This window comes from Stegodyphus dumicola, chromosome 2 (assembly GCF_044657685.1).
Source record: "Stegodyphus dumicola isolate Sdum_Otavi_A_Nest chromosome 2, ASM4465768v1".
NCBI classification, from domain to species: domain Eukaryota; kingdom Metazoa; phylum Arthropoda; class Arachnida; order Araneae; family Eresidae; genus Stegodyphus; species Stegodyphus dumicola.
The window spans coordinates 88046447-88062782 of NC_140769.1; the positions used below are offsets into that span (position 1 = coordinate 88046447).

General features: G+C 33.5%; 1 protein-coding gene across 3 annotated transcripts in view; it reads right to left on the reverse strand.

Moving 5' to 3' along the window:
- The window catches only part of Rich (Guanine nucleotide exchange factor subunit Rich), a 153066-nt gene that overhangs the window by 40216 nt on the left and 96514 nt on the right, over window positions 1-16336 (reverse strand). For all 3 annotated transcript variants that reach the window (XM_085810847.1, XM_035353446.2, XM_035353445.2), the window contains exons 26-27: window positions 7263-7299; window positions 1452-1710 (exon numbers count right to left, since the gene is read on the reverse strand). In XM_085810847.1, the coding sequence (XP_085666973.1) occupies window positions 1452-1710; window positions 7263-7299 (296 nt within the window). The remainder of the gene's footprint in view (window positions 1-1451; window positions 1711-7262; window positions 7300-16336) is intronic.

Genomic DNA, 16336 nt, shown 5'->3' on the forward strand with positions numbered 1-16336 from the left:
TGCTCTAAATCCACTTTGCATAATCCTATCTCAAGACATCAGCTAAATTGGATAAGATATTGGATCATATACAAATGTTGGCATTTGTTTTGCATGCAAAACATACAGTTTAAGAAATATAAGAGCTGCTGACAACACTGTGCAATTTTTATGATATCTATTATTCAATACAACCTTTTCTTTAATCGTTTTCCATCTATTATATTATTTGGTCATAATTTGATTAAAATACAGCTGACTTCAATCTGAATACTGTGTGCTCTAAAATTATAAATTGAATTAACAGAAGAATGCTTTTATTAAAAATTAGAGATGTAATCTTCAATATTTAATCCTTAGCTTAGAACTGCCAGACCAAAGTATTCTATAAAATCAAAGTTAAGCAAAATTACATTAACATAATCTGCTTTCAAAACCTAAACTCTGTAGTCAAACTTCCAACAGGAAAAAAATTTTAATAAAAAATGGAAAAAATAAAAGAAAAACTAGCCAAACAAGTACACTTATTAACTATTTTCATTTCAAGACATTCAGCCAGATTTAGGTACTTCTTCTATTAAACCCTTTAAGATGGTAAATAGAGTAAAGTCCATGTAATAAATGTATTAACATCTTAAAAAATACTATTAACATTTAAAAAACTGTATTAGCATCTAAAAAATGAATCTGAAAAATTTCTGCCACTGATGGTTTTTCATAAATGAAACATAATACATAACATTAAACATGTTTTCATAAATGAAACATGATGACATAATAAATTTAATTCACTTAACGAAAACACTTGATAAATGTGTAGAGGGCGACCTATCATAAAGGAGTACCTAAAAAATAGGTTAATAATTCTGAGAATATAAATAAATAACTAAACTGAATATCACAAACAGTCATGCAAATAAAGCAACAACTAATATTAAAAAATAAAACTGTCTGGATTCATGCACAGTTTTCTTAAGGAGGTCTCACTGTATTAGTTATAATAAAATACAAACACCTGTTTAGAAATAAACAGAATATGCATATGAAACTACATATCTTGATAATGTTGCTGTTTCCATAAGAACTTAGATAAGCAAGTTTTATTGTCTATAAAACAATATAATAAGTATTTGGGAACAATATTTCATGAGTAGCTATAAGACATGCTAAAAAATGTATGAATCTTCAGCAGGTCCATGTAATACACTTGATAAAGAAAGACAGAGGGAAAAGAAAAGTATTCATGAAGAAACTAAGATGTGTATTTTTAATACTTACAATGAAAGCACATAACAATTTCTTATTTTAATCTAATTTTAAATTAAATAATTTAACATATTAATTATTTATTATTTGATAAAAACTGATACTCTTTACATATTAAATTCAAACATATTTTCTGTTCATCACAAAGTCTTTGAAATACTCAGTTATAGATTAAACATGATGATAAATTATGTCTACTATCTCACCTCTTTCGTGGAATGTTATGGGGATCACTGATTGTTCTGGAAATGTCTTGATGCTGAATGCGAGAACTTTTCTCCTGAGTTGAAGAAGCAAGTTTTTGAGTTACAGTAGTACTATGAGAACGTCCTCTGGTCAATGACACAGTACCAAGCACAAATGATAAATCATCTTCTGTAGGACTGACAGGTGGAGTTGAATGAGGAAGACCATATTTGTTGGGAGGATTGAATGAACGTGGCAAACTTTCGTTGTCACTGGGATCTAAAAATGAATTTAATGATCTAATCACCATTATTATTTTTAGTGGAGTTTACTGATACTATAAGAGATACTTATACATTGTAATTAATTATTTTTTATAAAATATACAATATTTCAAAATATACCTAAAGTTTTTGCTTTAATTATAGGTAATACTATGCTTGTTGATACCAAACATTTGATTTCTTTGTATGTAATTCACACATATAAATTCATTGAAAAATTATTAAAATTTATAGAAAACTTGAAATGATAAATACCAATTAATGCACAGATAATTGACAAAATCAATGTGAAAATAAAATAAAATAAAATAAAATCTTAAATTTTAGTCAATGCTTAAGCATAAGAACAAGTGATTGAACTCTTAAACACGGCAGTTTTTTACTGTAAAATTTTAGTTCCTGTTACTACCCACTTGTTCAGTTAGCCTTCTAAAATAGAAATCACAGAAATAGAAAATAATGATTTTAATCAATCATTCTAATGTAATTTCACAGGACCAACTAATTATTAATAACAATAGAGATTAGGAACTGCATCTACTGCTTCTAAATTGTTTAGCTTGTTAATCAATAAGAGACAAATTAAATTTTAAGGAAAAATTAAATACCATATGTTTTGCCTATCAGCAATAAGTACAGCATGCAGAATCAAAATATTATATTCTGGGCAGGGGCAACACATTTCCTTTAAATTGTTGAATTTTCTGAGTAGACTTGAAACACAAATGTCTTAAGTTTTGCAGAGTGGCAATACATTTCTTTTAAATCACTGAGTTTTCTGATTAATTCTGAAACACTGATACCTTATGCTTTACCAAGTGGTAACACACTGCTTTTTAGAGCATCCAGTTTGCTAATCAAGATGCCATTAAATTTGCACAAAATATGAAATAAATAAATTTAAAAATAAAAAACTCACAATCTGGGCTTCGAGGTGTACCTAAGAAGATAAAGGACTATTATGTGTGTTCACATTTAACAGCTCTCACTGCCGCTGCTTATCGACAATGAGAGGGACATACACATATACATAACAGAAAGACCCAAAAGTAACTGAAAGCATACTCCTGTGCATTATGTACTTGTAATACAAATTAGAGCCACTACAGCACTGTGGAAGGACCTCTCTTGGGTCAGTATGCCAAGCAGCATCAACTGACAATGTGTGTGGCTTCTTTGGCAGTTCTGTATGTGTGTGTCAGTAGTGCACTCATGACACAAAGAAACAGCTGACTCTCACAAAAAAACATGCGGTTATGAAATTTGGTTTCTTACTTGGCAAGAAACATGGCTGACACTATTATGATGATGCAAGCACTTACAAAGAACATGCTCTCAATAAAATGCAAGAATATGAATGAGAAAAAGGGGGTGAAAAGGCCATTAAAGATCAGCCCTATCCTGGTCATCCTTTAAGTGCACGACACATGGAAAACATCCCCCAAATCTCATCAGGAAAGATTTGATGCAGAACAATCAACCAGTTTATCCAGCGCATTTGTGTTTTTCCATTCATTTTGCATGACAGTTTGGGAATGCAGAGTGGCTGTGAATTTTATGCCCAGACTTCTCACCAAAGAGCAAACAGATCGTTGTGTGGAAGCCTGTTGTGAAATAAAGGATGTAATCACAGATGATCAACAGCTTTTCAACAAAATCATCATAGGTGATGAGTCATGGTACTATGGGTACAATCCTGAAAGTTAACAACAGTCAAGTCAATGAAGTCACCTGACTTGCTTCATCCAAAAAAAAGCTTGTCAGGTAAAATCAAATTTGAAGAAAATACTGACTGCTTTTTTGACATCAAAGGAACTGTACACTCAGAATTTGTCCCTTAAAACCAGACCATCAATCAACAATTCTATCTGAAGGTGTTGAAACAGTTGCTGAGAGGTGTGGTGCAAAAACATTCAGCCTTATGAAATTCCAGAAAATCTTTCCCGCATTATGACAATATTCCTGCATACATGGCTCTCGGGGTCCACCAATTTTTGGCCTAAAAACAGACAACTACCTTGACCCATGTGCTCTATTTGCCAGATTTGACTTCCACAGACTTCTTCCTATTTCACTGCATGAAGAGGGACTTAAAAGGGAGTGTTTTGCCGATGTCGACAAAGCCAAATACAGTATTACAATGGCACTAGCAGGTAACAACCAAGCTGAATTTCAAGGTACTTTTGACAATGAAAAGAATATTTGAACAAGTGCATAAGTACCAATGGAGAGCACTTTGAATGTCATTAAAACCGTACCTGAAAAACAGTTGTATATAACACACACAGCTGTACACAGCTGTAATGAAAAAAATACATGTCATGATTTTTATATCCCCCCTCCTTGTGTACATACTGTTATATGTATGCAGGTTTGTAATGGTTTGAATGCTCACAGACCCAAAATGAAAGCTTGATGAAACTTATTTTTTCAAAAATGTTTTACAGTTCTGGAACTTTTCACACAAAAGTAGTCATACAGCTTTTGTAAGTATGACAGCGCACAATGAGTAGTTACCACTTCAAACTACTAAGAATGTTGAACACAAGGTAATGAATGCCAAGAGCCTCAAAAGCATAGCTCACACAGTAAACTCTCAATACTCAGAGCTAAACTCTGAACTAGACTGAAAACTGACACTCTCTCTGGTCTTAAATAGTTCCCCCTATTTGGCGAGACATTTCCAATATTTTTGGTTTCTCAAAATTGCTGGAAGGAATACACAATTACAGTTATATAGAGATCGGACAACTGGCGACAAAAATTAGTTGCCAAAACATCGCTACCTTGATAATTGGCAAGAGAGCCATTTATCTAAATGTTAAACAAACTTACATTTGTAACCCTTTCTCCCTCCTTTGAGGTCTTTCATGTTACATTATACAGGAGATACAATGATTTACATATATGAAAAGCTTAACAATAAAGTTATAAATTCTTCATTATTTAATAATACAGATAATACATCCTGAATCTTAAAAAATGCTATACTATGAAGGATAACAGCAGAATCATATTTGTTTTACAAATATATTATAATGAAAGCATGAAATAATTATAATTCCAAGCAGTTTTGAGTTAGACAATATGTAAAAATATATATCCTGAACATCTACTTCTGGCAATAACAGCAGCCATCATACAACCTAGCATGGAGTCAAAAAGCCTTTTGATAGTAGTTATGAGGATTGCAGACCATGAAGCTTTAATTCCATGCTACAGTTCCTATTATCATACTGTCTGATGATTGTTGTCATGACAATCTCTCTGTAACCACTGATTAAAAATTTTCAAATGATGGGAGCATGTGTTGGTAGAATTAGTATTCAAACACCTTATGTATTGAAGAAACATACGACAGGAAACATGCTGTCTTGTATTATTTTGGTCAAAGTACAGTCAAAAGTCGTTAATTCGGACACCCATAATCCGGAATGATCTATAATCCGGACCTCAAAGCTAAAAACTTTCTGCGCATGCGCCGCGTTGGCACATGCGCACAGTCGTTTTACACGTGCGCGTAAGACTTTGACTACTGTGCATATGCGTGTGCGCAAGTGCAGAATACGTTTTTGCCTGCGCGTTTAATGTATAACGGACGGTGTATGCTAAAATTATCTAATTATCTATTTCAGTTAATGTTAATGATTGCGTTGTTCCTTAATCTTCGAATTGGATCCCGCTTATTATTTTTTGCAGACTGTAAGAGCAATTTTATAAAAGTAAACTTGAACTTTCGATTATGTCAAATAGAATTTCCGATGCTGGAAGTTCCAAAGGATCTACAAAACGAAAGTATGTTTCAATGTCCAACAAACAAAAAGTGGAATTGCTGCAAAAAATGGATAAAGACATGAAGAATGTGACAGAGAGGTTAGTGAAAACGAAAAAATTTTGATTGACAAGTTAGTCGGTATTCTCGGCACAGCAATTAACGGGACTTGAACAGCGGAACTTTGTAACTGAACATGAAATTATGTCTGTTTATAGAATTAAAGAGAAAGTATTATCACATAAAATGAAACAACTTAAACAACTTACATTGAAAAAAATGTTTAATAAAGTAAACAAAAAAATATTAAGCTTTTTTTTTTTTGGTAAATTTTGATACCCTTTAGATCATAATTGTTCTCTATTTCATAAATTACGGTTTCATATTTTTAATTTTAGAATTTCTGCATGCCATCTTACTAGATTTAAACTGATGATCTATAATCCGGAATCGCCGAAGTCCCGACTAGTCCGGATTAACGACTTTTGACTGTATTGGTCATTTTGGTGGCTGGTCAGTGTACTAGATTTGAGAACTACCGCTAAACAGGATATATACATAATATTACTCATACTATCAATCCAGAATCTTTGCTGATGTGAGGATGAAGAATGCAAGCTCTCAATGTTTGAGTCTCCATAGGTGGCCAGGTGACGAGATCCCTGAAAACTGGCGATTCAACCCTGGTTTAAATCCCAGCAAAGGAGCCTGTGCCATCATTGGTCTTCATGGTTTTCCCTACATGTAATGTGAATGCAAGCTAAGAGCCAAGCCTTAAAAGGATTCTCCACAAAAGTATCTTTTTTCTAACACAGGCCCACCAATGGCCAAGTGCTGAGCACTTGGCCTCAGCAATGGTGCTCAGCAATGCAGCAATGGTGCATCACTGAATTTGTCATTCTAGGCACTTATCCCTATGCAGTAATGGTCGCCCTACCGACAATCTGAGGTGTTAAGAATGTCATTACACTGTACATGTGAATATTTGGTGCTGTGCAACACACCCAATTTTTTGATGCAGGATACATGATTTCTTTGTATGATCCCTTACAGCAAAGTAACAAGATGTCTGTTTACTTAGGCATTCGTAAATGGGAGTCATTGTGATATCACATACCATTCTATATAGCATTCTGAATTCACAGATTGCAATTTCAAATAACAAGTTACTGGAAACAGTTGGGCAGTATGGAAACCCACAGTCCCACTAGCTATGATTCTCCAGAAATTAAATTTTGAGACAAGTATGAGTAGCATGAGTTCCTCTTATAAGAGACGTAATTCAACCTTCAACACACACAAAAAGAGCAAATGCACTTTTGGATGAAAAATTAGCATTTCCATCTGTCTTTTCATGCTGTTGTTGATACTGTATTGTGCAAATACCATGAATTACCAATCATTTACATATATTAGCTTTTTTCTCCTTTCATAACAATCTTAGTTTTGATGTGCACTTCCATTAAAATGCAGCAATTTTATCAGTCAGTAGTGTAACATTAGAGTTTATTTATTATGCATGCATAGTTTTATATATATCCACATACACACATTAGAAAGAATGCATGGACAAAGTACATATAATACTGATATTTTTTAAAAAAAGTGACCAATGCAGCTTCAAATATTCTCAAAAAAGCAATATTAGTACCACATCTACACACAATGAATAAAAAAAAATTAGTAATATAATAAACAACTTATTGGAATATATAAATTAATCAAAAAAGTATAAGTAACAGACATTTTTAAAAAAAAACAAAAGAAAACATTACCTATTGCTTTGAGAAATCTAACCAGTTCATTGGCTAGCTGTAAAAAAAAAAAAAAAAAAAAAAAAAAAAAAAAAAAAAAAATATATATATATATATATATATATATATATATAGATATAGATATATTACTATGAAAGCTAAATAGTTTAAAAACATGTATTATTTTTATACTTTCAGATTTATTATTTGGGTGAAATTTTTCTTTTACAGATACTGTAAAAGAATTTTTAAATATTTGAACACACACACAAAAAAAAAGGTGCATCTTAACTATATTTAAAAGATAAATTAGTATTCTATTTATTTAAACTATATGACAACTATTAAACAATTAATAAACAGATGTGGGTTTATTAAACAATTAATAAACAGATATTTAATGGCAAAAAGCAGTATGACTTCATTATGTTTTTCCATTTACTTTTATGGGCTAACTATTTAGGGTACACACATCCATCTAAATTAATTTAAATCTTTTACACATATAACTGATTGCCATTTCAAAATGTGTGGATCTGATTTCCACACAAGGTTTGTTATTTGTGTGCTATGTTTCCTTCTCATTGCAAGTACAATAACAAGTGTCCTAAATGGTGCTCCCGTGCAATGCCTTTATTGACATTTATTATTGAAAAATAAAAGAAACTGCCCTCCAGAAAATATATATCAGTACTTTTATAAAACTAAATAAAAAATAGAAAAATGTAAATTTTATTTAAAACTGCATTAAAAAATAAAAGGGAGTCAAACTTTACTATAAAGAACATGATGGAAAATAACAATGAGTTCAAAATTATATGAAACATATATCATTACTAACAGTAAATACCCATTCGCAAATGTTCAAGTTATATTATGTTATTCCACTTACATACTTACATATATACGAGGGTTGGAACTTTAATAGTGGCAACTATTTATTTAAAAGTGATTCATGTCACCATGTTTTACAGTCCTTCAATATAGTCACCAGCATTGTGTACGACCCATTTCCAACGATGTGGAAGTCACAGAATACCTGTAGCAGTGCCTGTTTTGTTGATAGTTTGAATGAACTAGTCTACTGCCGCAAGAATCTCAGGAACAGTTTGGAAGTGAGTGCCACGAAGTGGTTCCTTCATCTTAGGAATTAAGTCAGAGTCACAACGGCTTAGATCTGGGGAGTATGGTGGATGGTAAAGCACTTCCCAGCCCCATCACTTGAACAAATCAGTCACAGTTTGCGCTGCATGCGGCCGAGCATTGTCATGCACAATGAGAGGACATTCTGCAGAAAGTGTCGCCTTTTTTTTTTTTTTTTCAAAGCTGGTCGAAGATTGTGCTCCAAAAATGAGCAGTAATACTGCGCAGTGATGGTCCGCTGGGGGAAACGGTATGCGTTAGGATGACACCATCACAGTCGCACATGAGAATCACCATAACTTTCACATTGCTGGGGTTCTGACGAAATTTCGAACATCGTGGTGACCCGTGATGACGCCATTCGTTTCATTGGCGTTTCAGTTCTGGCTGATACGATCAGGCCCAAGTCTCATCCAGCGTAATGATACTGCGTAAAAAAGCATCTCCTTCGCACTCATAGCGCTCCAGGTGGGTTCGGGCAGCATCGTATCGTAGCCATTTCTGCATTTCCGTCAATTGATGTGGAACCCATCGTGAAGCAATTTTTCTCATGGACAGGCGTTCCTTCAGAATGTGCAGCACAGTCGTATGCGCTAATCCTGTTTGTCCGGCCAGCAGATGAATCATTTGGATGCGATCACTGTCCATTAGTGCGGCAACAGCTTGCATGTCTGCATCGCTGACACTCGGACGACCTGGCCGCTGCATGTCTGCCACGTTTTGGCATCCTTCATTGAATGCTTTCACCCATTTTGCTACAGTTCTGTAAAGCAATGCAGATTCCCCACAAGCCTCTTGAAGCCCTTGATGACACTGTCATGCTGTACGACCTCTGGTACATTCAATTTTTATCCAACATCGTTGTTCTTGTTTTGAAAACATCCTGACAACACTTACTTTAGACCACGAGCTGATACAAGGATTCGTTCTTCGCATCACTCCGCATGCGCGTGACGTAGCCAGGACGAGTCTTTTTGCTAAGAGGTAAGGTAGGTATGTAGTTCACGTGTGGTACACGCGATATTCTTTGGTTTTGTTGCGTAGCGATTTTTCAGTTGTGTTGCCACTATTAAAGTTCCAACCCTCGTATATATATGTAGAGAGAGATACACACACACACACATATACATATATATATATACATAAAAAAAAGTAAAAAGCAGTTCAAAATCTAATCCAATTGCTCGCTGAAACAACAACAGATGTTTAGCAACAAGTGGTGGTAATAATGCAAAATAAAATAAATAATACATTTAAAATTCATTCTGCATTATTACATATGCTCATTTCAAATTGAATATGGGATGAATTTTAAATGAATTATTTACTTTCATTTATTTTGCATTACATATATATATATCTGTATCACCACCCAGACGGTACAGTAGTTAGGGGAGCTGACTGCGATATCAAAGGGCCTGGGTTTGAATCCCGAAGAAGGCATAGTTGTAGCTGTCTGTCCTTTCAGAAGAGCCAAAGGTGGCCCCCACCTATTAGGTGCCTTCATAATAAAGTGACCACCACTTCTGGCTTTAGTAGTGGCCACTCTGATGTTGGCTGAGGGCCCACCATTGGGGGAAAAAAAAAAAAATCTATATCTGTATATATATAGTACAAAGCCCAAAATCTGGAATCATGGGCACTGGTAATTCCAGATTTTAGATCATCAGTGTAAACCCAAAAAGATGGCAAAATTGGAGCTTCGTTTATGCTCTAAGTCATTAAGGCTAAAAATATTATAATATTAAATTTCCAAAAGAACAGTGCTAGTGCACTGGGCAGTGGTGGCAAAAATTTTAGAATTTAGAGGAGTGCTGAGCAGAAAAAATTAGGGATGCTAAACTTTAGTCCAAAGGCGTGTTAGTCAAAAAGGGCACTTTGTGTTGATTCACTATAAACAGTGCTGTTTAACTTTTCAAACTGTTGTCACCAAATATTATCGCCCTGTATTATATTCAAAGAAATTAAATAATGAAGCACCTGCATGAATGTATGCATGTTTCTAGCATTGTGAAAAAATGATTCATTTATTTTGCATTACATATATATATATATATCTATATCGCCACCCAGACAGTACAGTAGTTAGGGAAGCTGACTGCGATATCAAAGGGCACAGGTTCGAATCCCAGAGAAGGCATAGTTGTAACTGTCTGTCCTTTCATAAGAGCCAAAGGTGGCCCACCTATTAGGTGCCTCCATAATAAAGTGACCACCACTTCTGGCTTTAGTAGTGGCCACTCTGATGTTGGCTGAGGGCCCACCATTGGTAAAAAAAAAAAATCTATATCTGTATATATATATATAGTACAAAGCCCAAAATCTGGAATCATGGGGACTGGTAATTCCAAATTTTAGATCATCAGTGTAAACCCAAAAAGTGGCTTTGTTTACGCTCTAAGTCATTAAGGCTAAAAATATTAAAATATTAAATTTCCAACAGGACAGTGCTACTGCACTGGGCAGTGGTGGCAAAAATTTTAGAATTTAGAGGAGCCCTGAGCAGAAAAAATTAGGGATGGCAAAACTTTTAGCCCAAAGATGTGTTAGCCAAAAAGGGCTATCAGTTTAAAAATGGCACTTTGAGTTGATTCACTATAAATAGTACTGTTCCACTTTTCAAACTGTTGTCACAAAATATTATCGCCCTGTATTATATTCAAAGAAATTAAATAATGAAGCACCTGCATCAATGTATGCATGTTTCTGGTATTGTGAAAAAATTATACCTAGAGCCATCAAATTTCGAATAGCGTATTCCTGCATCCAAATATGGGCACATGGAAGCTGGAATCTTGAATTTGTTTTAATATTTATTTCATATATTTTTTAAACTTTAATGAATTTTTGATTAAGAAACTCAATAATTTCAAAGCCAGCAGTGGTAGCACACTATACAGAATAAAACATTTTTATCTCTAACGTTTCAAACCGTCTATCAGAAATTCTTAAGATACATGGTTTTTAAATATTTTTAGCCTTAATGCTCTCAAAACGTGCACATATATGTAAATGGAGGGGGGGAGGCTTGGGCATAATAGAAGCTCTCAGATTTTTTTTTCCCAGAATTTAAAAAGACACTGAGTAGCAAAATTTTGGGACAGCAATATTTGTAGAAACTAACTACAGAGCTATCAGGCAGCAGAACTTAACTACCTGCAGAGTCTGTAGGTAGGTGAAATGCGAAACTCTCCCCTCCTCCATAACCACTTAACCCCTTCGCGCCGACTGACACGTATACGTGCCAGCAACGAACACACTTAGCTACCAGACAACACGCAGGCGTGCCAGAGCATTTTTGCGTTTACTACCGACTGTCACGTATTTGTGCCAGTACCCTGGAACGTTTTTCAAATTATAATTTCTGCCACAAATGGCACTGAATGTCCATATGGTTTCAGATACATGTACATTAGACCTTCTACTCGAAATGAGAGAAGCATGACTCACATACACGTGTTTTTGATTATATAAACAAATGGGGAACTAAATGTTTCTGAATGGCGTGATTTATGACGTCTCTTTAAATCGCACTTTATTCGCACGTGGTGGTTGTTTATTGTAAGTAGAAGTTTTATATGCGCTAAAGCGTTGAGTATTTCGGTTTACAGTTCAGTTTTTAGAAAATAATTAGATCTTGTTAGACGTGAATTCTTTCTGCTTTTACTGTTTCAATGTCGAAGCGTCGAAAATGTTTAACAGAGCATGAAATAGCAGAAATGATGCAAAATATTTCAGATATTGATTCTGAAATTCTGATATTCTGATATTGATTCTGAAAGATTAACTGAAAGACATTTTCCAAAACTTTGTTCAGAAGAGACTGATAAGAAAATGAGACGACGATGATTTGTTTGTTCACATTCCCGGAAAAATCCTCCAAACCGGCAAATGAGTTATCACGAGTTCAAGGAATGTAACGTAGGACTGTGTGTAGATCCCTGTTTTCAAATTTTTCATACGAAAAGAGAATTTTAAGTAATATATTTAGTTTTCAGATGTATAATGTTAAAAGTCATAAAATGGTGAGTAATTAAAATAAAATGTGTATAATATGCATTTAAACAAGAAATAAGATAATTAAAGTATATATATAAAAATATTTATAAAGCATAAGCCCTTTAAATACTCTATAGAACATTATTAAACAATGCGTTGATACTTCGGAAATTTCATGGATTTAGGCTTAGTAGCAAAAAAGTCCCCGGCCCTGGAGAGACGCTCACGGAAGACACTGCCGGCCTCCGCGATAAGCGCGCGTTTTTGCTACTCAGCTCGAAGGGGTTAAGTCCTGTCTGCATGAGCAGATATATCTCAAACAAGTACCTCTGTAAGTGTGTGGTGCTTGCATCAATCCATTTACAATGAGAAACAAAATCTCCAGTGCATCAGATACATGTCTACGATGCCTACACTGACAGGCATGAATAAAGCACAGGGTAATCATCCAGACATAATTCAGAAATGGGGCTCTGTTGAAAATTTTCTCGCTGCTTCTTGAAAAGAAGCAAATAATTTTCAAATATTCGTTATTATGTTATTTCAAATAATTGTTATTTTATGTTTCGTTCTTGCTTCAATTATAACTTCTATTCTTCCTTTAGTCAGTTTGCCACTCGTATTAATTGAATTACTATCTTTCAATTATTCCATTAACTTAGCAGCATACTGCAAGGTTTTAATAATTAATACATGACTTTAGTAATTAAAAATCTTAATTTTGGAATTTATAAACTCTTGATTATATATATATGAAATGTAATTTCTCATACATTATTTGTTTTGTGCAGCCGGGGCAACAGGAATGAGACAAATTTTGGAATATAAAGTGGTAGGTTTATTTCAGCATCCATCTCACAAGCGTTCTCCTCGTACCTTGAGCAGAAGCCCTACTTATACATATGTGTACGTCACGAAGCTCCTCCAATCAGCGATATTAATTGAAATCACGAGATGACGCTATCTTCTCATCAGGAGTGTTCTTAAGTACTTTATGTAATATGACAGATTTATGACTTTGGTGATTTGGCGGGCGCCAACAGGTTAATATATTTTATACTAAAGAAAGGATTCCGCCAAAATTTTGGAAAAGGGATGCAATTTAGGTAGAGAATCGCCAACACATTATTAAGCAATATTAATAGAATTTAATTTAATCAATTGCTTTAAAAATATCATTACATATATATATATATATAGTTATGAATTTTGTATGTATGCCAATAAGTTCAGTGAAATTATACGCAAAATAGTAGTATCTCTTGTATAATGTAACATAACGGAGCAAGGCCAACTTATACTCAAGGCCTACCAGTGTGAAAATATTCTTTTGTGTTTTCAGTTGCCTGCGTGATATTCCTACTGACTGCAAGATGGTGCTACAATTCTGCTACACTTTGCGATGTTTACAAAAATCAGAAAAGTACCAAAAACGAATTCTGTCTTGTTATATGCAGAGTTTAAAAACGATTAATCTATAGTAGTCAGAAATTGTTGATTATTTTAATTAGAAGGAAAGCACGGAATTTTAAGCTATCTCACCTTTTATTTATTTTTTTTTCCACATAAACACCAGCTATTTGATCTCGATTTTAATTCCTGCTTTCATCTAGAAATGCGCTATTCTGAATTGTACGCATTACAACTATTTATTCTAATTTAGAGGTAATTCAGAGTATACACCTTATTTTTTAATTATTTATACAGTAAGAAGTAAACAGATAGCTTCAGATCATGTACTATTTCAGTGAAAAATTTTCAAAATATTTCTATCGGCTGTACTGGGCCAAAAAAAAATTTAGTATCCCCTATCAAAGATGTAATTAACATATTAATACACCGTGATCTAAAATTTGTATATCTGTTTCCACAGCATTGGAGTAAAAATATTACTTAAAGAGATTAAATTTTACATACTGAAGAATTTTTTAAAATTATTAAATAACTGTTTTTAGGAAATCTTAAACAATAAAAGTTTAAATAATGCAGATTTTGATCTCTGTGCAGTATTTGCATTGCAGATATTCAAAGACATTCTAAAATTATTAGGCACCCTCCCAAAAAAAAAAAGTCTTACTGTGGCATAGATTTTGAATGAAACTCAAACCCAAAGTTGCTTTTTTTGACTAATTTTAATATTACACAGGTGTGTTTCTCTTCACTTTCATTTGTATTCTAAATTTCATTGATGTTAACATTAAGAAACTAGTAATTGAATTAAGTGCATTGTAGCAATTTACATTTTCAGTATTAGAGAAACTTCAATTTTTCAAATGAAAATAATGAAATTTTTGATAAAGCTATTGATCAAATCAATCTGTTTGTTATAAATAAAAGAGACACAGACATCATAAAATATATTTTAGCAGCACACAAAAAAATAATAACTCTCATAATCACAATATACACTTAAGAAAACGTTCAGTTCAAGGATAAAATTTGAAAACTTGCAATGGCTGAATATAAATAACTTATCCATCACACATGCCCACAATGCTAAGTAGAATGAGGTATATACACAATTTTAGATACATATGCATTTAAAGTTAGGCAAAAAAACAAGCTTATTAAATGCATCACTTAAAATATACATCAGGTAGACATTTTTACACACATACAACATTTATCAGAACGACATGTATACAAAATTTTATGGCTGGCAGCATGAGATCCTGATATAGTTCATTATCAAGAATAATGTATACATGAAATAAAATTACTGAATTTCACAAAACAATATCACTATTAAGCACACATACACATGAGTGCCATCTTGATACATTACCTACATGACATAAATGCATGTGTAGCATTCCCATTCCAGATTAATCAGAAGAAAGTTCCACGCAAAGTTTTGAAAGTAACAGCATTAGATGCACAAAGATTTCAGAATTAAATAAGCAGAATGAAGAATTTCAGAACTGAGTTCAATGAGGTATATACACAATTTTAAACCTATATGCATATAAAGTTAGGCAAAAAAACAAGCTTATTAAGTATAGCCCTTAAATATAAAACAGCTAGATATTTTTTACACATATACAACATTAATCAGAATGACATGTGTGCAAAATTTTATGGCTGGCAGCGTGAGATACTGATATAGTTCATCATCAAGAATAATGTATATATGAAATAATATTACTGAATTTCACAAAACAATATTATCACTATTAAGCACACATATACATGAGTGCCATCTTGATACATTACCTACATGCAACTACCTGACATAAATCCATGTGTACCATTCCCATTCCAGATTAATCAGAAGAAAGTTACAAAGTTTTGAAAATAACAACATTAGATGCAAAAAGATTTCAGAATTAAATAAGCAGAATGAGGAATTTCAGAACTGAGTTCAATGAGGTATATACACAATTTTAAACCTATATGCGTATAAAGTTAAATGAAAAAAAAAAACTAAGCTTGATAAGTATAGCCCTTAAATATACAGCAACTAGACATAAAATACACTTTTTGTTAATAACGAGCCACGTTACAAATAGTGAGCGTATAACAAAATTGTAGCAGAGTGCGAGCGCCACCTAGTGATGAATTTCACGAAAGCCACTGAAAACTGGGAACCGGAATTTAGTTCAGTCTGGTAGGCCTTGAGTATACGTTGACCTTGAACGGAGAGAGCAAAGTTTCGCTGGAAAATTAAGGTTACAGAGGGGAGTCTATTTAACACAGAGGTAAATGGTTGTCTTGCCAGATTAGCAAGATAGCACCAAGCTGGCAAGAAATTGCCAAATGGCACCAAATTAATGACTATTTATGCAACATTTTGGTATGACCCCTGTATACTATAACTGGTCCAATAATTATGTAACTATAACTGTGTCCAACCATATGTAACTGTAACTGTAACTGTATGCCTTCCACAAATTTCGAGAAATTGAAGTTGCTGGAAGTTTCTTGGCTGCCAGGGAGGCTATGAAAAGCATCAG